The sequence below is a fragment of the Lissotriton vulgaris genome, chromosome 7 (assembly GCF_964263255.1).
Source record: "Lissotriton vulgaris chromosome 7, aLisVul1.2, whole genome shotgun sequence".
NCBI classification, from domain to species: domain Eukaryota; kingdom Metazoa; phylum Chordata; class Amphibia; order Caudata; family Salamandridae; genus Lissotriton; species Lissotriton vulgaris.
This window is the reverse complement of record NC_141695.1, coordinates 645435160-645459822: the sequence shown is the minus strand read 5'-3', so window position 1 is coordinate 645459822 and position 24663 is coordinate 645435160. Positions and strand designations below refer to the sequence as shown.

Sequence of the window (24663 nt, the reverse complement as noted above, 5' to 3'; positions counted from 1 at the left end):
GTGTGGGCCACCGGCCACTCCCAACATGCGAAAGGAGCTGAGTTACAGACCTCCAAATGAGGGTGGCCTGGGCTCCCTGAATCTTTTACACTATTACTAAGTGGCACAATTTCGTTAGTACTTGAAAAGTCTCGGGAGGAATCTGAAAAACAGAGTCTGTTCATGGATAGAGCGGTGGCAGGACAGCATCTTTGGAAAATTCCCTTTTTGCATAAGAATGCCCAACCGAGAAGCCTTTATTTCTCCACCATCACCAAAACCTCTGTTGATGTCTGGGATTGAGTGAGTGCAAGAGGAGATCTGACCTCGTTCCCTTCCCTGTTGACACTGATAGTTAGCAATGTGGATTTCACTCCGGGCTAAATTCAGCATCATTCCAACACCGGGAACAAACTAGATGCTGGTCCATAGGCCTTTTGTTTGATGAAGAGGGCCACCTCGATCAGACTATGCAATACCTGAAACTAAGCGAGTGCACTACCTCCAAATCAGACACTGGGAGATGCATCCTGCAGTACAACCTGGGGCACAATGCTCTCTCACAACTTTTCAAAAGAGGGTGGTCACTAAGACATCTGAAATCGCATTGTCACTGAACTCTACGGCCTCTTTTGCCCACCCACCCCACAGGTCAAATCGACCCCCCAGCGCCATTGGGAATTACAGCTCAGCCACTTATTGACCCAAAAGGAATGGGGAGAAATATGTTATCATTAACCAAGAAGGGATAAGGAGAAATATGCTATCGCTCATGGCAGACAGTGCACGGCCAGTGCTGAAACGGCTACCAAGATTGCGAATATTGATATCTCATGCCACTCCGCCTACATCAAGGTAATCCCACAAGTAGACCTGAGTGCTGATGCAGCTGTGGTTCCCCTGGCACCTTACTGCACCTACTAAGGGAATAACTGAAACTCACCTCTTACTAGACACAATTATTAGACAATGTAGACACTCACCTTAACACCAAGCTTCCTCGATTTACTGCCGCTACAATTTGGGGATTGCCCAACACTCTCACCTTTCCACTCAAATCCCCTGGTCAATGACAGTCTGGATTGCCCTTGGAGCGGCCCTAGAGAATATCCTGACATATTGGGGTGGGGGACAGATTCCTACCTACCAGGGTGGCTCCACTGCCTCTGGTACATACTAGGAATGGAAAGGTTGACCCTCACTCTCTCAGCACAGGGCACTTGATATCCTGACCTTTGGCGCTAATGAGTAGATAGGAATGTACAATGATGTAAAATGCAAGAAATGCAGTCAAACCATATGTATCTGAACACACTAAGATTTTGTAAACTAAAAATGCCAATAAAAACATGTAAAAAAAAATCCTGACCTTTGGCGTCCCTTTATTGCCGTACTATTCTCCTGATTTCATAAACTCGCTTGCCCCAGATATCTCTGCCTTTTCCTGTTAACAGAGACTTATTTTGATCCCAACTCAAAAAGTACTAATTAGGACGACACGTCACAACATGCGAGACCACATTATTCACTTTGTTCTCTAGCACTGTGGTTCCCGGGGGGAGGGGAGAGTTAGTGGATTGTTCTGCTTTTCATATTTGTACTATTGATAGTGAGCTATATGAGCTCACTGTAACACTGTTTTCTCGGTACTGAAAGTCAATAAAGAGATTTGAACCACAGACATGTCTGAGGCCTGTCATTAGAGTCTGTGTGTGTGCAGGTTTAAGCTGTCATTTCAACCTGGCAAAGTAAACATTTTGTCAGGCCCAACCCTCCCTTTTCACTACATATAAGTCACCCCTAGGGTACGCCAGAAACAGCTCAGAGGGCAAGGTGCACTGTATTTAAAAAGGTGGACATGTACTTTTAAGATTTACATGTCCTGGTAGTAAAAAACTCCTAAAATTGTTTTTCTCTACTGCAAGGGCTACCTCCCCAGTAGGATAACAATGGAGGTGCCCTATATTTTATAAGTTTAATTTCTAAGTGTGAACAGGTAACTAGTTTATGTTTGGTGTCTTTGGAATTGTAATGAAAAATGCTGACTTATGGTGAAGTTGGATTTTAAATTATATTTTAAAAATGCCTCTTTCGAAAGTTGACATTTTCTTGCCTTAGCCATTTGGTTCCTGAAAACAATCTCTGGGTAACGTGACTGCGTATACTTGACAGTCAGCCTTTATGTATTCCTCCTAGATTGTCATGCACAATGGGGAGCTTAGATGTGACTAGATGGGCCATCACTGCAGCATGGGAGGAAGGAGATGGGTCCGGTCATACTTACACTTAATTAGGCTGTGTCCTCTCTCCTCACAAAAGGTTGCATACCCCCTGTAGTTAGCCTGGAGCCAAGGCCAGGATTGCAGGGTACCTATGCACTTCAAGGGCATGACTATAGAAGCATCTACCCACTTCAAAGGCACACCTGGGTATAAATACTGGACCTCAGACAACAACTCTTCTGTACACTTCTGGACCTGTGGATACTCTGGCAGGTATAAGGACTACTGTGCTTCTCAAAAGACTGCTAGACTCCTGCTCTCAAGGACTGCTGCCTGCTGAGCTGACTTGCTGCCCTCTTGACTGGGCGAGAAGGACTGGTCCTGCATCTCTTGAACACAGAAACCAGAGTAACTCCAAGGGCTAGTTGGCTGGCCTTCTGATCTGAAGCCTTAGGGACATAACAGGAGTCCAACAAAACTTGCACCTGCACCTGAAGCTGCTACCATCTGTGAGTCTACCCTGAAGAGTGGTGCCATCCATGTCCTGGACCATTTGAAGTGGGCTTTAGTAGCTCTCCCAGCCTCTGTGGATCCAGCGGAACTGACGCGTCTCCTCTGCTGCACGGCGCAAACCCAAGCAGAACTGACACATCTCTGTTGCTGCATGGATTTAGCCCATTGCAAAGGTCTGATTTGCCGCTGCAGCCCCATCGGAACCACCACTGCGCAGCACATCCTTGGGGCAGACCCTTACATCACTCATCAGTGGCAGCCCAGACGATGGCCTCCACATCATAGCCTTGTAGCAACAATGCATCGCCCCGACTGTGTGCCACATCTTTGGATCCTTGACATTGATACAGACCCTAGCACCTCAGCCTTGCTGCATCTTAGACCTGATGCATTGCCCCTGATGCACAAAGCATCTCCGATATTCATCCTCTCAATGCTCCGCAAATCAGGATTTCTGGTATTCTATTCAGCGGGCCTAACTGAGTCCTTGTAGCTGGCCCGTGCTCCATTGTGGTTGGCCTGAACTTATGACTTTGTCCTGGTCTGGCACAACCAGATTCCACAATTTGCGCTTTGTGCTTTTTGGCAATATTTTCACTAACATCTTTAAACTTGAATATCTCTGGTTCTACAGTGAGTATAGTTATCATTTTGGCCTTGTTCTGTTTATTAAAGAAAACACTATTTTCTAACATGGTGTGGGATCCTTTTTAAGAGGTGTTTTTTGCTTTTAATATTGTTTGAAATATAGTACAGATACTTTACAAACTGCCTCTTAGCTAAGTCTGACTGCTCTGTGCCAAACTATAGGAGGGTTGAGCACAGGTTAATGTAGCGCTGGCTTGTGCCTCACCCTGACAAGGACTGTGGTTGCTGCTTGATCAGGGCTCACACCCCAGTCAACCAGTAACCTAATTTCTTACACTAACCAACTGGGTCATTGAACTTGTACTGTGGACCTTCCACACAGCGTGTGTTCTATAACGTTGGCTCAAATTGTGAATGTCCGTTACCAATATATAGGTCAAATATGGTTATAATACTGCAAAAATGGGACAGAAAATAGGAGAGTTCATGACATATTGCATAGGAATTAATATACTTTGATAATGTAAATAATCTGTAATTCTTTTGAGGTCTTTTTTGGCTTCTGGCTTTATTGGATATTGTCTTTGAACTTGATGCTCAATGTTTAATAGAATAACATGTAAAGCTGAATCTATATCCCAACAACTTGATTCTTATAAACAGCAGGAACCAGTTGTAATGTCCATTTTGTACCACTGGAATCCATAAGAGGCTGTGGACCTAGAGTAGGAAAGCCATTTGTAATTACTCCTTCATTTTCAGGAGCTTCTTCACTTCATGTGGAGGCCAAAAGCTCTCAGCAAGGATGATATCGTTTGCATTCGAACTATGTCCCGGATTATTGCCCTATAAGTCCTTTCCTTGCCTACTTCAGTCTGTAATTCAACTTCAAAAGACATTCGTCTATTTTTACTTTTCCCCTACACAGTCAAATGTTGCTCTACTTCCAGCCCCATGCGTCTATCACTGTAACTGGAAGAGCACCCAGACACAAATATATATTAACAAATGGATGTGTTTCTAAAAGGCAATGAAGAAAGGCCCATAAAATGATTTACGGTGGTTACACATTGTATTGCACATCTCTACAAAGTGCTGTAAAACGCGGCCTTAAACTCACTGAACCGGGCAATAGGAGCAGAATTGAAAGGGCTCTGAAGTCAGACCCTACAACCATGTTAATTGGCAGCCAAATGATATGCCTACTCCCAGGTGCTGCTGTCTGGAAGTATGAACCAAAACACCAAATTGAGTACTAAGTCTTTATCGGAGAGTGTACACTGCTGCACATCTCAAGAGACACTTCCAACAGTTGATGGATGTTGCTACTGGTTCAGGCTTCAGTAAAATTAGAAGTCTGGTAGAAATTATCTGCAGACATCCTTTCTGTCCAACCTCTCAAGGCTCTGCCTCTCCCCCATTAGAGAGAATAATTCGTGTGACTGTGTCCCTAGGGAGGTTTACCAGGGAGGTCCCTTTCCTTGGTGTGGTCATGCATTTTCCCCTGGTTCAGTTCTTCCATCACCTATGGTATGTTTGAAATGTCCTTAGGTATGGTACTCCCAGTTATGCAGGGATTGTGTCTCACAGCCATAGTTTTTAAACTGCAGGCTGAGGGCCAGATTCACGAAACCTTGTGCTTGCGATTTCCAAATAGCTAATTTTAGTTATTCGCTTTCAGGAAATCTCAAGCTGCACTGTACAAAAGTGTGTTCGACACTGTTAGCGATTTGCAGTGGGTCACATATGGACATGCCTCATCAATATTCATGAGGCAGGTCCCACTTTGCGACCCATTGTGAATGGCTACAATCACAGGGATTGTGGCCTGTGCTGGAGTTTTAAATAAAGCCATATATATATATATATATATATATATATATATATATATATATATATATATATATATATATATATATATATATATATATATATATATATATATATATATATAAGTTTTTGCAATGCAGCCCGTTTTCCGTAAAGGACCACGGGATGCATTTAAAAAATAAAAATGAAAAGCTAGATTTTACTTTTTTTTTAAGTGGGCAGTGGTCCTGCCTGCTCTTTTAAAATGTTGGCGCCCACATTCACAAAGGGGAAGGGGTCCCTTAGGGACCTCTTCCCGTTTTTAAATGGGTTACCACTAACTTGAAGTTGGTGGTAACTGTAAATGTTTTGCGACCGCATTCCCGGTCCCAAAACATTCATACGTACCAGTGCTATTCGATATTAGGAAGGACGCTCTAAACACACCCTTTCCTAATACTGACTCGCAAAAGCAAAAAACGATTTTGTAACAAGTTACCGAGTCACATTTTTCCGGTTGCAAACGGCGCGATGGCCCATTTGCGCCTGGTAAAATGCTTCGTACATCCGACCCGAAATCAGTAGTGAGTCAGGTGCTATCACCTGTAGAAGCATTCTATAGGAAACATCTTTAAATGTGGACCAAATATCTATAAAAATGTGTACAAACCCATGGTTACTGATTTATTAGGAATTCATATTTATTATTCAAAAAGTTTTTTTAGATGTATCATAAGAGAGCCATAAGTGAAGAATACTGTGTAGTTTTTCCAAAGCAGAGGAAAAGAAAAAGAAAGATATAAGAGGATGTAGAGCAGGTTACCAACTCACTATCGTTAAGAGCGACCAACTTGCACAAAGAAGGAAAAGGAAATGATCATGGATCGTGTGCCTGCTTTCATATGTGAAACAGAGAGAAAGACCAACTGCCCTAACAGGTATATAGGGCTCCCCCTTCACCCGTGATTACCTATAACGTTACATTATTCCTTATGTGTCGTCATGCGTTGGTTACCAAGTATTTACCTTCGATATCGGTGGCAACTGCTGCAATGCTCACACTAATGATAATGATTGACAGCTGTGCGTTACTCTAAAGAGCAGGACCTAAGTACAGAAGGTTGTGTGAGATTTTAATTATGGCTGCATGACCTTTTCTAGGTCATGCATACGGATATGGATACGGTCTACACAGGTGGAGATACTTACCCCACTACTGTATACAGAGCGAAAAAGTAGAAAGAATCTTTTCCCCAAGGTGTAAAGGTCCTGTAGAAATGACAATTTAGAGTATATTACAATTTGGACAGAGCCCCGAGTGTCGTACATAATTTGAACACGATTCCTGTACTTCCTGATTTACAAGAGTTTATTGGGTGGGCAAGTGGATGCACACTGACTGGTATAGTCAGACCCTTCAGGATTTTGCGATTTCGCTGTTTGCCGCGAAATAAGCACTTTTGTAAAAATGGCGCGTTTTTTACAAAAGTGCCCACGAAATTGGTACTTTTTGAAAAATTTGGCGATTTTTACAAAAGTGCCCGCGAAATGAAAGGTGTGCAGGGAAAAGGTTGTATCTGTATGGGAAGTGATTGTTGGGAGCGCGAGGAAGGTCCGACTCCGACCAGGTAGGGGAAGTGTGTGTAGCATGAAAAAAGTGACCTGAATTGGGTTGTAAATTTGCACGGCTTTGCGTCTTTCAAGAAACATGGCACTCAACGCTTCGTCCTATTTTGAAGCTCCTAATGAAGCTGCTGTCAGGCAATTTTACGGCCGGTAGATTAATACAAAAAGATGCCTTAGACACTCTGAGCTGTGAGCAGTGGCAAATCAATTTGTATACGCATGTAAAAGTAAGAAGCAGCCGTAACACGATTTAGGCTGTGCCAACACCCACCGCTACGGTTAAATCCGTAGCCAGCGAGAACTAGAGCGCGATATCAAACAGCTCTCGGCCTGCACCAAGCATTGTTCAAAGCAAGGGAAGAACACAAGCAAATTAAGACCGGTCCTCTCCAGTGGGTTGGGGGGGGAGGGGCTACCCGAAAATGAAATGTTCAGAAAAATGGGTCTAGACGGTGTATAGTACCATACAATTGTCAAACATATTGATCAAGCACTCTTAAGGCACGTTTATAACATCTCATTCAGTGCAAAAGATTACAGGTTAATTCTGCAATGTAATTTTCGCAAGGTTGCCAATTACCTTATTACTAATTTTGGGTTTGATATTATGACTCTTCTACCCCTATTAGGCCAGTTGGAGTAAATTTAGCTATACCTTTCTCCAGTATGTAAAGGTGTAACTTTTAATGCTGTCCCATGCGTCTGGATTCCAGACAGTGTCAAGAAAATTAGAATTTGGCCAAAAGTCCAAAGCAGCGCCTTTTGTGATTCCCCTGTAGGGCAGAAAGGATGAATGACCTCGAAATGCTGTGCAAAGAGATGGCTCCAACAGAGAGCACCTACTCTCTTTAGCGCCACCAAAAATCCTCATACTGTACACCATTTTTTGATTTCTAACCTGTACCCCAGTGAAATAGCAAGGTGGTCTGTGTCATGCTTTAACTTAGTTGTTGTGGGAACAAGAGTATTCTCGCCTATCCAGACCCTCCAGGATTTCGCGGGTCATGCTGCGGTGCTCACTGATTGGTGATTTTACTGGTCTCATTGTCATTCCCACACAACAAAGTTGGCAGGGGCATGTTGTATCGTTTTTAGTGGGTGAAATTGCATGTGCTTTACCCTCGGGCGAAGAAGGAGATAACACCCTTAACGGCAGAATGGTGGCACTTGGTGGAGTGGGGCAAATGGTAGGAGAATTATCACTGACTCCGGGACCCGAGCCAGATACCAGGGATGCTATAAGTTCAACTCGGTGATGCAGTCCCAGGGATAGGAAGAGGGCCATTCAATGGTTAGAAGAGAGCAGGAGTTTGTGCTTTCCCAATATGTGCGGCCTTGGGAAGATAGGCTAGGAAGGAGGTGAAGTTGCCAGACCAGAGGTATTATAAGTTCACATTGGTTCTCGAGCCACTGAGAGCTAGGAATAGCAATGCTAAGCAGCTAGCCATGTCAAGTACAGGGCTTCTCAGAACCTACACTAAAGCAAATGGAGGATTGCCTTTCCTAAGGATAACAGCCTTCACCTGTGGGCTGCTTCCTCTGTTCCATATTCCAGGCTGCCTATTTCAAAGTGGAATACTCTGCTAAAACAGTTTCCATTGATTGAAGGCTGAAAATGAATGATTATGAGTAAAATAAAGTGCCGCAAAAATGCAGCTAAATTTCCATATTTGTGCCGCTAAATTTCCATATTTGTGCCGCTCAATTCGCTAATCCATGCCGCTATATTCTAATTCAGGTCTCTACGGTCTAAAAATACCAACCCTCCCTTGATAACACGAATACATATTTTGCTGATGGTATCCATTTTGCGACATGCATCTATAAAAACTGTGTCTCAAAACTCATGTGTTATATAGCTCTGCGCTACTTCCATACGGGTCGCTATATTGAAAATAAATGTCAGGGTCATTTTGAACTACACGCCAAAATGGCTATGCCTTGCTAACTTGGTCTCTTACCTCTGAAAAAATCCATTAGTGACTCTAGTTTTCCATCCTCGGCACAAAAGTCATTGAGTTGATGGATGGCCGTCTGCACTCCAAAATTACGGGGGAATCCTATGCAGTCCCTACTTGTCAATGCAAACTATCACTGACACTGAGCTCCCAGGCAGTAGGTGGCAGCTGTCCACAAAAGTGCTTCTGCATCTTATCGGGGATACTGATCATTATAACAACACTCCTGCCATACCATACCCATACCTATTGCCCGCTTTCTCAAAGATCTTAGAGAAGCATATTCGCGGTGTACTCTCAACATACACGGAGAATAACAACTTACTCCATTTTTCTCAGTCAGGCTTTAGGGCGGGCCATTCCACCGAGTCCGCCCTCTTGGGAGTCACCGAGAAGATCAGGGGACTTTTGGACGAGGGGCAAACGGTTGCTCTTGTCTTACTTGATCTAAGTGCGGCCTTCAACACCATCTCACACAACAGACTGCTTGCTAGGCTGAGTGATGATGGTGTCGGAGGGAAAACGCTTGATTGGATCGCGTCTTACTTGAGCAACCGGACGTTTCAGATCTCGTCCTCGCAAGCTCAGTCAGACACCTTTCTTTCACCCCATGGCGTACCTCAGGGCTCAATTTTGAGCCCGTTATTTTTTAACCTGTATCTCCGCCCTCTCGCTGATTTAGCAGAGCAAGTAGGCCTAGAACTCATGACATATGCGGATGATTCGCAGATTATTTTCTCCCTTACCAACTCAAAGCCTTCTTCCCCCTCTGCGCTGAAATTAGGTCTTCACGAAGTCTTCAGCTGGATGTCAACAAATCAGCTGAAGCTCAACGGGGAGAAGACGGAGATTCTTCTCCTAGGTAAAAAGAGAGATCTGTGGCAGGATACCCATTGGCCGCCATCCCTGGGTGCTTTTCCCAGCCCGGCTACCCAAGTCAGGAACTTAGGGATATGCATCGATGACTCTTTATCGATGAAACAGCAGGTCAATAAAGTAGCTGGTACGTGCTTCACTATCCTTAAATGGCTGCGGAAGATCATCTGGATGCTGCCTGTGGATACCCAGAAGACCGTAGTCAATGCACTTATTACATCTAGGCTTGACTACGGTAACATCTTATATCTGGGTTCCAATTCAGCTGTGATTAAGCGACTCCAACTGGTCCAGAACTCCGCAGCCAGGCTGCTATGTAAGATCCCTAGGACAGCTAGGATCTCGAAGCATCTAAAGGACCTGCACTGGCTTAGAGTTGAGAACCGGGTTCGGTTCAAAGCATTGACCTATATGTTTAAAATCAAGGCAGGGACCGCACCAAAGTACCTGCAAAAACTGGTTAGGCCCTACGTTCCTGAACGCAACCTCCGCTCTTTAAATGGAGTATACTTTGTGGTTCCTAGATTTAAACTGGCCCGTATGGGGGGAAAGTCTTTTTCCCATCTGGGACCAGTCCTTTGGAACTCCCTTCCCTTAGCCCTGCGTAAGGAGGAAAATCTCGCCAGCTTTAAGAAAGGCGTTAAAACCTGGCTCTTTGATAAATAATAGCGGTCTTTGAACGGGTTGTTTTCTGCGCTTTCTGTGTTTTCAGCCTTCCAATCTTTGCGCCGGGAAACCCTTTGTGGGTATCTGCGCGCATTATAAGTGCAAAAAATAAATAAATAAAATAAATATCATAGCCTAGGCCATGTGAGTAGGAGAGAGAGAGGGCGTAGTCACCTGGGATCTTTGCTCCACCCTCCGATGTCGATGCTGATGGCGGACGGCTGCTGATGTTGCTGACGTGTTGGCTTTTAGAACCTGTCCTGTCCTGCGGAAAGGAAAGCGGAGAAAAAAGCGGCGCCTCGAGCCCTTTCTATCGGGCCCTTTCTTTCGGGGATGCCGAAGCCGAGTCCGAAATAACTTGTGCAAGTTATTTTTATTTTGAAAACAAGCCACATAGCAGCTGTGAGCAGGTGAGCGGAGAGCCGGAGTGAAAGTCCGAGGCTCTCCGAGGAGTGGTATTTGCTGCAGACAACCTCGGATACCTTGCTGATGTCGCACTGGGGTTTTTTCTCACTTCTTGCTTCTTCACTGCTGACTCTGTTTCTGGCATCTCTGCGTTGGTCCCATGCTTAGGGGGAACGCATCCGAGGACATATGCGTAAATTAGTGGTTAATGCCAGATATCTAAGAGAAAAAAAAAAACAACAGTTGTGTAGCTGCCTGTACTGGAGACGGCCCGCCTCCCTCACTATAAGTATCCCGAGGCTCCTGATTCCGTGTAACAGATAAAGGGAATCTTTAGGGAAAAGTGAAAAGTGAAAAGAACTTGGGAGGTATAAGGAGAAGAACACGAACCTTTGGGGGCACACTCCTGCTGTTGCTGTTTGCGGCGGGGATCATCCTCTTACCATACCCCCCCTCAGTCGCCGCAGGTCTCCTTCGTGGCCGCCGATCGAGGGGGGGCCTACCTGCCCTTACAGACTCAGAGGACTACCCTACCCAGGCGCCATAGCGGCGCGACACGCCGCACACGGACATCTTGCCAGGGGGCGCATTAAAGGCACTCCAGCCCCGCGTCACGGGATCTCGCGCGGGTCAGCGCCCGGGGCAAAGCCCGGGCAAAGGGCGGGCCCTCTGTGGCCCTCGGAGACCCGAGAAGGACGGGACGGGGCCATCCCCCATTGTTCTCATGTCAAGATGAGGTAAAGAACACTTGCTTCTCTTTGGCGTATTATCCACTAACTTTGCCTTTGTCCTAGGACTTAAACCACAATATGACTTACAAGGGGGATAATACAACAATGCCCACTGCGACCTCACAAATAGTAGACGCAGACCAAGCGTCCGCGTGGTTAGATGAGCTAAACTTCCTATGCAAAACCACACACGTTTTAGTGGATTCACCGCTTCCTGTTGAAAGCTTATGTGCATCACCCGACATTGCCAGCTCTTTGCAACCTCTCCCATCATCTAAGCGAGATAACATTGAAAACACCCAAAGGCTCGCTATTCCTGATTCTTCATCCGCTACAAGGAAATGTAATGGGGTTAATAACATGGGGAACCAACCTAAACCCCAAAAATTGTGCTCAAGCCCTACACTTCCTGCCAGCAACCCCTCTATGATCGCTGAGACTGCTGAGAAACCACTTGTCCTAACATCTCCTATACAGGTGGATCTATTATCTCTTGTTGAACAACTGGTAAGCTCCACCATAACACCACTGTTAGAAAAAATAAACACACTAGGGGACAGGCTGACGGGACTGGAAGAAATCATCAAATCCACTAAGTCCACCTTGCCAGCTAACGTAAGTACTGTAATACCCAAATGTTCCGACCCATCTTCTACTTCGAAAGACTCAAAGCCAACCATGCAAGACAAAAGGGTCTTACCCCAACCAATAGTCTCCAATGTACCAGCCCCAATATTTCGCAGAACCTCCTCTATACCTACTCTCTCGCAACTCGCTGCTCCTAGAGCACACTATAACAAAGTTACTTCCATCCAACTCCCCCCGGAGGCTGCTCCTTTTGTGTGTGTCCTCGCGGGAGTACCAGTACTTTCTCCAGGGAAAACCGAGAGACAACACGACTTGCTGAACAAGGTCAAATTTTGGCTGACCAACAATAGACCCTTGCCACCCAACCTTGTGGGTACAATCATGAGTGTTAGAAGGGTGGGCTGCCGGGGTTCCCTCCATAAAGATATCGTTGGTGACTTAGTTCTTGTTAGATTTAGGCAGAGACATATTGTCCCGTACCTGCGTACCTGTGCACCCCAAGTGGGAAACAGCCCAATCTCCGTCTGGGATTTGCACGATTTACAGAATGTCGTGGTCCCCCACATCTAGTCCAAAGGCAGGGTGCAACATGTCAATGGGCAGAGGACTTCATGCATTGAGTGGCAGAAGTTTTCCTACTCATACCCGTCAGGAATCATTGCTTTATAGGTCTAAGTACTAGAACCCTTATTAATTGTTGGTTGATCACATTTTGACCTGTGTATAGTACTCTATAACCAAGACTCTTACTCCCACGGCTGGGCAAAAGTTTTTAACTTGTAGATATTATGTATTATTGTATGTATGCTTTTATTTTATAACTGTTTTAAACTGTACGCTTTTATGATTTTTGAATCAAAATCGAATAAAGCTATATTGAATTGAATTGAGAGAGAAATTGAAATGGAGCTTTGTTTTCTGGAATTCTACTGCTGCTGTTCATAACAAACTAATGTTGATTATGACATGTTGTACAAATCACAACAATGTGAGCATTGCAATGCAATGTATAGTCTGGCATACAAATACTGGGCAGTAGAAATTCTTGTGCAACAGTCTTTACATATAGGGCCTCATTTATGAGAAGTAACGCATTGCTGCATGCAAGCAGCTATGTGTCACTTCTCAGTGTACTCTCCTTGCGACATGATGGATGTCATATTTAGTGTATGGTGCATCATGTCGTAAGGAGTTACAGATCCGTCAGTATTTCTGATGTATCTGGAGGCGCAAAAGTGACGCATTGCTGGAGTGTGTCACAAAAGTGATGCAACTCCAGCAATGTGTACTTTCACACCCATGTGAAAGGGTCTGCGTCAGTCTTACCCCTACTGTAAGACAGGCGTAAGATATTGATGCATTTGCACCCTAGAAGTGGCGCAGTGAAATCTCGTAGATTTCACTGCGTCACGTGAAAATGCCCACCCTGCATACATTATACCTGGCGCAGGTATAACGTAGCACAGGGGTTTACAAAGTGACGCATCTGCTTAGATGGATCACTTTGTAAATAGGGTGCAACTGGAGGCATGTTTTACGCCGTCAGCCCACAAACAATTATCACACCTATTGGACTGAAGGTGTGAGATTTTCTTGTGGACTAAAAGTTAAAACTGTGGGGGCGCAAAAATGCTGGACAATGGGCGTCCCGCAGTGTTTGTGAATGGTCTCCTTGCAAGGGCCCACTTATCTTAATTAGAGGGGCCTTGCACATTCTCTTTTAGCCCATGGCCTCGCAAATCCTAGAACCGGCCCTGGGCATCCTATACTAATGCATGCTCACCATATCTGAGTATATGATGCAGCTTGCACCAGGAGTGGCACGCTGAACAAGTAACTTGGTACCCAGAACTGCGTGTTGGCAAAGTCATCAATCTCCTATCAAGAGCAGTACTTGCCTGACCAGCTAGCATTTTGACAGAACATTGGCATACTTAATTAGCACTGTTAATTGGCTGGCATAGTTAGCATCATGTTTTAAGCACCATAATGAAGAGGCTGAATGAACTCTTAAATGGTACACCCACAGTGATGGCCATTGCATCCCGGCAGTGGCACACAATTCAAAACTAGAGCTATTGCTGCTTAGCATAGGATTAATGATGGGCATTTACTCAGTAGGGTACATTTATTAGACCAAATCTACATCTTCCATTACACGCTTGTGATGCTGTGCCTCCTATTGTTGTATTTGGCACTTATTTTATCCAAGCACATACATGATTTTTCTGATTTGGAGAGATATTGGTCCTCAGTTTTGTGAGAAACCATAAGGTAGTGCAGCGTTTCGTTTATTTAAACTCAGTAGCGGCGGAAATTGCTATCGCATTTAATTTAGTGTAAGTTATTTTTTTCTGTAATTTGGCCCCTTGTACTGGTTATGAATAGAATATAGACATATCTGTGCAGTATTCATATCTGCCTTGACTCTACTAAGAGGCAATACCCCACAAATTTAATGTGAACACTACACTGTGAGAAATCATGTGTGTGCATTTCCCCAAAATCAATAAAATCTCTGCAACTCTTCACCATCAGAAAACTGAAATATGCTCAATACCTCGAACAACATAATTTGCATTATTTTTCCACAAAATAATGGATTTACTAGTCTTTGAAAATATAAATTGTGAGCCTAATCACTATATATTCACTCGCCATTAAAAGAATGGAATAGCAAGTCTCCTCTTACTTGAAAGAATGCTGTTGCCTGGTGGGAGTAGTAAACGTTTACCATCCTGCAACTGGCAGCATAGCTCTACCAAGGAACCGAAGGTATATCTTCAGATTGATGCAGAAGAGGTTAAGTGTGATTTAGTCTACAGCCACATCATGACATTGTTGGCAGGCAGTTGGCATGCTTTCGTGTCTATCGTTAGAATTCAAAAAAGGCCTTTATGAGTACGTTAAGCAGTATTTACTCAAGTACTCATAAATGGAATTCATAAAGTTACAGGCAGAGATCTCGTATGCCAGTCGTATCTCACATACGCAGAGTTCTCAGGCACAAGTGCATTATCTACTTACACCTATGTCTAGGTTTGTGGTATAAATGTTGGAGTTACAAGAAAAACTGAAACAGGTACTACAGAGTAAGAGGAAAGGAAAACTTAAGTAGGGGCACAGAGATGGAAATGCAAATACAGAATCACACCTACAAACCACACGCCAGCACAACCAGCACAAACCACACCACCCTAAAAAAAGGCTATATACTAGTACACTTTGCAGATCTATCTATCTATCTATCTATCTATCCATCCATCCATCCATCCATCCATCCATCCATCCATCCATCCATCCATCCATCCATCCATCTATCTATCTATTTACTGAAAAAGTCAAAGATTGAAGTAATGTTATAGTTAGGTGGATATCTCAGTGACAACATAAACGTTTTGTTTATGAATTTGGCCCCTGGGGGATGGGGTCCCTGGGAAACCATTGGCTCAGGGAGGAGGCCATGCGTTTCAAACCCTTAATTAAAGAAGCCTGGCCCCAGGGGATGGGGTACCTGGGGCCCAAAACGGGTTAGAGGAGAGGAACGCTACTCATGCCCTCCCTTCCCATATATTTGTATGAAAAAATGGCTGCAGACATTTTTTTTTTGTTTGTTTGTGCAGCGATCCCACAGGAGTCCTGTGGGATCACAGCAAAAAACAGAGATTTTTTAAATTTTTGCCCTAGGAGCTCCTCGGGCCCAAGGAAAAAAAGCTCCCTGGGCCAATCAGAATGTTCTATTTTTTAAAACTTCGTTTGAGAGATTGTCAGCAGAATCCCTCAAAAGTCCAGATATATAGAAATATTTTTGAACCTTTATTTCTCAGAAACTATTTAACGGATTTACAACACATCACAACAAGCACAATCTGTGAACCAAGATGTAGCTTCCTGCCAATTTTGGTATAATTTCATTCAGCAGTTTTTGCAGCAGTGCTGCATGGGAAATTTGCTTTTGGGACCACCATTTTTTCTCAGCCCCCACTTGATGGATCGACTTTGAAGCTTTCTCGGAAGGAGGTGAAGTGACTTTGTTTTTTTGGAGGAAAGTTTCAAGTTATTAGCAAACCAAAAAGCCTCCTTGTCTATGGACTAAATTTTTTTTAATGTTGTGTTCTGATATGGTATCCTGTATCGGTATTGAAGGAGAGGAGTTTGCGCTTTCTAGATACGCTCTAGAACCTTGAGTCAATGGTACTTTTTCTCAGCATGTAAGCGTTGGTGGGAGAGAAATAGTTAGTGGGTCAATCATTTCCAATTCACTATGACTCTTAAGAATCACAGACTACCAAAAAAAGGTTAATTGGTTTATTTAACCCCTTCGCCTCGGCGCGAATTTCGCCGCAGTGCAGGGGGAACGGTCTGGGCGTGGCACCATGGTGCTCATGACGGGTCCCGGCTGTCATGAGTCACGGTAGGCGTGCGCTCATGAGGTCCTGTAGCCGGCAGAACCCCAGCCACTCATTAATTCACCCGCACAGGTGTGGCAGAGCGACAACGTTCTGACGGCTCCAGGCCGTCATGAGCACATGACTACTGTGATGAGCACCGAAGTGGTTATAGGCCAAAAACAATTGGACATGCAGGCACCTTAAGATGAGGGCGTGGAAATACATTGGAACTAATACAAAGCCAAACCTGCAGATTAAATTAAGGCAGTGCAACATGTGCAGAATAATTAGTTTGAGAATCAGGATACATAAGATTAGGGAACAAACATCCAAGTTCCCTTGTATCAAACGTTTGTGAGAATAAAGCATTAATCTGTCCCTACACTAGCACTAATGTGACATTCCTAAATAAGTATTTTGTGGGGCAGGATCAGTTAAGGTGGCAGCGTGTAAAGACTTCCTAAGAAGTCTCCTCACATCATTTGGGTCAACCAACATGAAGTTACTAAGACAGAACTTGTTCTAAGATGCTCTCTCTCTTTCTCTTTCTCTCTCTCTCCGCAACGCAAAAGTCCCTGGCTCTTTCCCTAATTACGATACATCAATAGCACCAGTGGTGTCCCAAGATCCTTCACGAGTAGCATCTAGTCAGGGCACCTCCTCATAGGTACTTTTCCGTTGGGCAGCGATGCTCCCGTTCAGCAGTGAGATCACCTTGATTCCCAGGCTCTCTCCGATGAGAAAGTAAAACAGTTTTCCTCTATCAGTATAAACGTTCAATGTATCCCCCTCTCTCTTTGCCTAGCTCCTAAAACAAAGACAACATTCTAGCTAATAAGGATGAATCTTCCACCTGCAACAGAAATATGAGAAAGAACAGAATCCAACATGCACATGAAATTCAACAATTAAATCTAATCAGAGAGCTTCCAGGGAAAATGTATTTCAAGCCAACAGAATTCGGCTAACGTAAGAAAGATAGCACATAGGCATTACGAAATTTCTTATAAAATAAACAATTTATACTGCATATATCTAAGTAAAAAAGTTACACAAGCAAATTGAATACATGAATAATTGTCAGTAGTATACTCAAATTCTGCACTTTACTGATTTCAGCTAGTTACATCTAGTTTCAATGCTGATTTCTTCACGGTTACATCAAAACGCCCCTAATTACACCACAATTAACATAACAATTCACATTCTAATGTCTATGTTAATGCAATGAAAGAATATGTGTGGATGCGGACAACTAGTGATTATGATACACCCTGCAAATGAAAAATTAATTTTGCTCTACATCAGTAACCTAAAATGCTCTTCAATACGTTTCTCTACTCACACCTTCCCGATCCAGATTCAGAAATGAAGCAGCAAAACATTCACATAAGATGTCTGTCACTCCCAATGTTACTGCCTGTCTTTTGGTTTCATCCAAAATGAAAGTAATGCTTCCTGCTAAGCACTGGCTGGAGGGGGTGACCCATTACCTCACTTCGTGTAAGCTTCTGGGTGGATGAATCAGAATTTAAATGACTCTCCAGCAAAGCAATAGTTCAAACGAATGGCCCAAAATCCCCTCTATAAACGGTTTGGTTAATGAAAAGTAATACCTGAATGTATTTTTCTTTGGTGTCTAAATGTATATTTGTATTCAGGGGAATTGATACTCTATGCAAACGTCTTTAATTCATACACATACTTGCTCAATATTTTCCTGTATGTACAATAGGTCAAACTTTATGCTGTCCCTCATCTAATTACATGTATTACATCTTACAGGTACAACTGATCCATTATAACCATGAATTATATACAAACGTTACAGAAGCTGCAAAAAGTCCAAATGGATTGGTGATTATTTCAATATTTTTAAAAGTAAGTATATACAGTAACTGGATGTGATAAAGTTTAATACATGTTGTGAAGCTCTCCAGTGTATTTTCAGTGTGTCTGCCAGTTACTCAGCTTTCAATTGACAGACATTGTCATTTGAAATGTAACAAAATGTATATTACCGTCAAACCTCTCTCGGGGTTCCCTGAGCTCACTGTTGAACTTTACCGTATGACACCCTTAAAGTTCTTCACATGAATCCCAATCACATCTAACCTGTAGGCAGTCATGAATATGTGTTAATCTCATGAGGGGGATTCAGCAAAATGGTGTGTGCAAACTGACAAATCTAAACCAGATGAAACTGTGCAGCATAATGTGAACAGGATTACCTGATCATTCAAACTAACAAATGACCCCGTAGCCCTTCTGATGCAGGCTAGTGTACTGCTTTTAGAGAAGGTTGTACTTCCCTGACCCAACCATGTGCCCATATTCTGGCTAGTCACAGCATATTGCAGTGGAAAGGCTGGCGTGATAATTTTTGTCAGCCTTGATAATTATGTTTCCACAGTGTAGCCCTGTCATTCTTACTATGTCACAACATCTTCTGCTTTTCACAGAGGGGAAGGCCTCTGTCCATTGCCAAGAAGTCTTCCTCCAAGCAACCCATCCAACCTATCATGTATTTACTCATTTTATGTGGCAAGACCTCACATGACACCCATTCACTGTTCACAACCATTAACTCCCACGTCACATACGTTTTTTCTTTTCTTGTGCTTTTTGAGCGCAGGTTCCCTGTTCTGACAAGTGCACATTCTTTGGTGAGCTTCATAACACTTGCCGCCAGCCTGCCAATTTACAAGCCTTTTAACTGCCTTCCTCATTTTACAACTGAGGCTTCTTTAGGTCTCGCCTAGGCAGCGCACGCGCTGTCTCGTCGAGAGATCCTGTATACACTGTAGTGGGGCAAGCTGCACCCACTTTCCGCCCATCTTTTTGATTGGCTTTAATCATAATTTCTGCATTGTGATTGGTGTTTGGCTTGTTAGTCCCGCCTCCTGACGCATATGTCGTTATTTTGCTCCTTCCGAGGCTATCAACCCCTTTACTCGGACACTATTTGCTGCCCTGTGTCCCCCGGGCCCCTCCCGCAGTTCACAGATTTTTTGCCCCCCTTTAACCCCTTCCATGCTGATGACGGCCCCCAGCCGTCATGCACTACGGTGCTCCTGTGCTGATGAGGGCTGGAGGCCGTCATAAACCCGCCCATTCGCTATTCTGCCGCACAGGCGCAGAATCGCAGCAGCATGGAAGGGGTTAATCCCACCACTCCTGTTCGTGCCTTCTTAAACATGGAAACTCCCATTTGTAATGCAATACGTCTCACGTAAATACGAGTCGTATTGCATTGCAAATGCTTGTTTTTTACAGTAGTCCTCTGTTCTGATGTCCCGGAGCCACAGACGTCACTGATTTACATGGTGTTCCAACAGGCTGATAGGCTATGATTTTTTGTAGAAGTTGGAAGGAGGCGGTACTGATTGTACCTAGGTGGGCCTGATTGTACCTAAACTCCTCCCTTTCCACACTTGGCCCTTGCGCTAGTGGTGAGAAACAGTGAATACAGAACTGCATTAACATCCTGTGTGTTTCCATTGGACTGGTCGGGTGCAGAAGTGGGACGTTGGGAAAGGGAGGGTCTGGTGTTGGCACGCTTTTTCCCATGGGGTCTGTAGTTTAATGTAAGCTGGTACTCGAAAGCAAAATCTTTCTGACGGACTACATCTCACAGGAAGAGAGAAGTTAGCATTACTAATTTTAAACTCAGACTTTTTTACAAACATGACGGCTGGCGAAAGCTGGTCTTCAGACATCGAGAGCAGGGTGCTGCAGGACTGCTTTGTTAGAAGCAAAGCTGAAAACTGCGTGGACGAGTTCAGTAAGCTCTACATCTGCTCCGATCTGGACTTGCAGTGCGTCTTTAATAAGGTGTGGAAGCCGAATGCGCACATGTGCAAGCACACTGGTGAGGTAAGTGTGGGGCTACCAGTAGGTATACTTACATTGCCTGTTCTGTTTGAGGCCCTCGCATATAAATACGCACAGCCACATGGTTTTACTATTGCATTTTCGTTATGTGGACATAGCTGCCAAGGGTTCAGATTGCTATGTGTGACATTTTTTTTATTTCAGTGTAATTATGAGTGCTATTTCCACAACAATGAATGATGCTTTCTCTTGAGCAAAATCAAGCAATGAAGATGAGGGAACAGAAATATCAGAAATTGGCTATGCAACCTGTAAAACGAGTAATAAGTGGGAAAATAATTATTTTCAGTTTTCACTGATAGATGCTTTCAGGTTTATTTCCTTATACAGCAAAGGTTTATTTGGAGATCAACGGGGTGTCTGTGTAAGGCAACACAGCAACTTAGAGCTTGAGCCCGTGAAGGAAATAAGAGCAGCTACTTATAGCATCTGGTCCTGGAGCCTGGACCTCTATAGGTGTGACTGGACAGCAACAGCATCCTTTGTTGGGAAAGAACGGTGCTGATGCGGAAACCCTGAAATCTGTGAGCAGCAACCAGTGCACTATCAGTTAGTGGGGAGGTGATGCTGCAGTACGTTATCCTGTAACACTTTCCTGTGCTTGTGAGGGATACTTCCAAGATTCATGCATGACTCTCTGGCCCAGGCTTACTTTATTAGCGCTGGTGCATGCCCAAAAGGGGGTGGGGGGTGCAATCAGTTGTGCGGATGATCACTCTTCACATTCAAAATAAGTTTTGCGCTAGAAGTTAATAAAAGTGAAATCTCAATAGTTCATAAAAGTGGGTGTAAAAGGCTGATAGTGCAAAACCGTAGAAACCACACAAAGTCAGATCAGTGTGACGTAAAGCAGCACGTCATAGCTTTGTGTGATTGCCCAGAAGCAAATAAAAACAGGTGCTAACGGTGGACAGGCAGGGGGGAGTGGGACTGATTTTCCTGCTCGTAATTTGAAAATGTATTTTCCATGAGTGGCGCAGTGTTTGCCTACACCAAACAAAAGTATGTCTGAGCACTAACAAACATAGAGGGCAGAAAGTGAGTTCAGTTGTGTTTACTCACTGTCATCCACAAGACCCGGAATTTGCCTGAAAGCCAGAGCACGTCCTCATCTGCAGCATTAAGCAGCACCTAGAGTTGTGGGTAAATCAAACGGTGCGCCACTCTGGCTGACCCAGGCGCCCTAAGGAAATCCAGACATGCCACTTTAAGTGCCAATCAGACACCATCACGGTCATATAACGGGTGGCTCCTTGCCAGAAAACACCAGGCAAGTCGCTACCCCCGGATCCACTAAAGTAGTCACTGCCGGGTTTTCGTCGCATTTTTTAACACCACAAAGAGGATCTCAATGAGATGAGGTGGGATTGGGCCCACAGCACCAACAAGTAAACACCTCTATGTTGACTGGTGTTGTGGTACATTTGTAATTGAAATGTTTTATTAGAAAGGTGTGCTGCAGTGTAATTTTTAATAGGAACTACTCCACTAAACTCATCAATATGGCGAGACCGATTGGCATTGCCAATGCTTGTTTTAATATTGCATGGATTTCTACAATGGAAATATCATCTATTGAACTATAAACATTTCAATTCATTTTATTCTGTTGTAATTGAATTTATATAACTCTAAGAACCTGAGGTACTCAGAGCCAATAACTGAGTTGCACCTTGCAATTGTTTTTCATTGTGTACCGGTGGTACAGTAGTTAATTTGGTAAAATATAAAAATTGAAAAATAGGTGTCAAGGAAACCTATGTATTTCTGAAATGGGAACACGATATGGAGCTTAGAAGCTGTGGTTATTTGTGCATCTCTGACTTTGTGGGTACCCATATTAGCATGTGAATTAAAGGGTATTATTCAAAATGACTTCTTTGTTACACACTAACTTACACTTGGAAGGCAGAAATGCATCGACAGACAAATAGTAATAACATTTGTTCTACTATTCTAAGTTCTCCTATTTTACTCGAGAGACTGAGGGGATCGCTGGGTGGTAGAAAATGTGTGCTGGTACTGTGATCCCAGACAGATATGTGAGGAAAATGTGATTTATTTAGCTAAATTTGAGGTTTGCAGGGGAGTCTGGGTAAAAAAACGATGGGTAATCCATGCAAGCTACATCTCACCGGACTCCCAGGGGATCTAGTTGTCCGGAATGTCTTGCTTTTGGTAGATTTCCCTAGATGGCCGGCTGGCCCAGGAACAAAAACGCAGGTGCCCCCCTTTGCAAAGCTAGGACGTTTTGTGATAGATTATTCTCATGTCTCCATAATATGTTTTGGGCCCTTTCCTGTCACTGGTTCTTGGCCACATTGACGTACCATTTTCATCTGGAGACCTGGAGGAATGCTGGGTTGATGGAAATTATTATAGGCCCATGATTCCACAACTTTCCTACACAGAACTGGAAGGAAAACGTTATTTTATTTTAGCTAAAATAGAGGTGTGCAGGGGATTATGTGTAAAATAAATTGGGGTACTTTTATTCAAAACACACCTCCCCGGACTCCCCAGAATGTCTTCTTTTCATAAATGTCTGGATTTGGTAGGTCTCCCTAGATGGCCGCTGAGCCCGTGACCAAAAATGCAGGTGCCCTCTCTTGCAAAAACAGGTGGTTTTGTCATAGATATTTCTGAAAACTAGACACCCAGAGGAGTCTAGGGATGTTTAACTTGTGTGGATCCTCCAACGATTTCTTACCCAGAATCCCTTGCAAGTCTCAAATTTAGCTAAAAAGTCACATTATCCTCACATTTCTGTGTGGGAAGGTTGTGAGATTCACACTTTCCTCACATTTCGGTGTAGTAAATGTGTTGGATCACTGCGTTGGCACAAATGTCCCACCACCCAGCGTTCCCCTCAGTCTCACAATAAAAATTATCTAATTTTTTGTTGTTGTTGACATTCATGCTGTTTGTGTTCCATGTAGTACATCTACTCATTTGCCATTATTCTTTACTGATTGTGCTATGCATGCAAGTAGTTTCCATATTGTTTATCCCCTTTCTGGCCAGTCTTTCACCTCTTTGTCACATCAATACCTCACAATGATGTACCAATATTTGGGACAAAAGTGAAAATGTTGATGCATTTCCTTGAGATATACATTTTGTGTCTGAATATTATGGCAGACATAACAGGTAAAGACTTCCCTTTTAAATATTATAAAGTACGAGTATGTTAGCCTTGTAGTCCCTGTGACAGACAACATGATATTGAAAAGTGAGACAGATAGAAAATTAATATTATCATACATTAATAAGGCCCTCAAAGCTGTGTTCACTGTGACAGGCCCAGCTGTCCTATGTAGAAATTCAGAGTACACATTTCAGTACTAATACTGGGTCTATAATGGGACCAGCTATGAAAATAATTAAAACATATTTTTTTTATTGTTATTAAAAATCCAACTGTATAGTAAAGTCAGATTTTAATATACACTAAACAATAGTAGCTTTTAAGTAACTCGGGGCTAATTTACATTCAGACTGTGCTCAGTTCTGAAAGAGGTGTGAAACTCCTCCTACCTGGGCCAGAGATAATTCCTCTGAGCTCAATAGAATATGTAGGGTTGGGGTGTGATCATTCTGTTGACACCCCAGTGTCACATCCTGTCTCACAGGTCTGGTGAGCTTTGAAAGGAATAGAACAGGATGACAGGACAATTTTTGTGTATCCCCGTCTGGTTGCTAAAGAACCCTATTTATTCCCACCAGACTTCTATCTCTGTATTTGCTGTGGCTACAGTGCCTGCTTCAAACAGAATTTTAGTGTTAGATGTGGGTGGACACTAGTGATTTCCATAGTGGACTTCCATACACACCCACAACACTCAGAGCCCGGTATTTAATGTGGGAAATGATTTTTACCATCTTGACAATGCCCAGAGACAAGGCATTTTGGGCCTTTTTGCAGTGGGGCAAACAAGAACTACTTAAAAACTAGGTAGGGCTATTGTTGGTAAGTTTTACCCCATTGGTTAGGGAATGCCTCAGAGTCATCTTTACCTGTTAGTTAGTGTCGAGCATAAATGGGGCACCCCATTAGAACAGTTTTTGGACCTGTAGAAGAACAAAAGTGGACTGGACCTTCTGGCGTGACCTGAGAGGAGTGCTAAAGGACTGGACCGGCTCCTTCTTATATGCAGGACAAAGACGTGGACTCCAAGGTTAAGCTGGCTGACCTGCATACCTACAGGTACATAACAAACTTCAAGAGGTGTTTCCCTAAACATGTGGCTGACCAGTGGCAACTGGATTTGAATTTGAATTTGCTGTGGGCCTCTGCCTGATACCAGTTGTAACCCAGTCATATTGGCAAAGGAGCCACGCCCCCTCATCTTTTTCCTGAGAAGAAGAGTGTCTATCAGGCTGAGCAAGGGTCAGCCTCACAGGCACTCATCTTGTT

General features: G+C 43.6%; 1 protein-coding gene across 1 annotated transcript in view; it reads left to right on the top strand.

Annotated features, from left to right (window-relative positions):
* Nucleotides 1–24663, top strand: part of CA10 (carbonic anhydrase 10 (inactive)) — a 724792-nt gene that overhangs the window by 618570 nt on the left and 81559 nt on the right. Inside the window, exon 5 of the mRNA XM_086928760.1 lies at nt 18138–18233. Coding sequence (XP_086784886.1) covers nt 18138–18233 — 96 coding nt within the window. The remainder of the gene's footprint in view (nt 1–18137; nt 18234–24663) is intronic.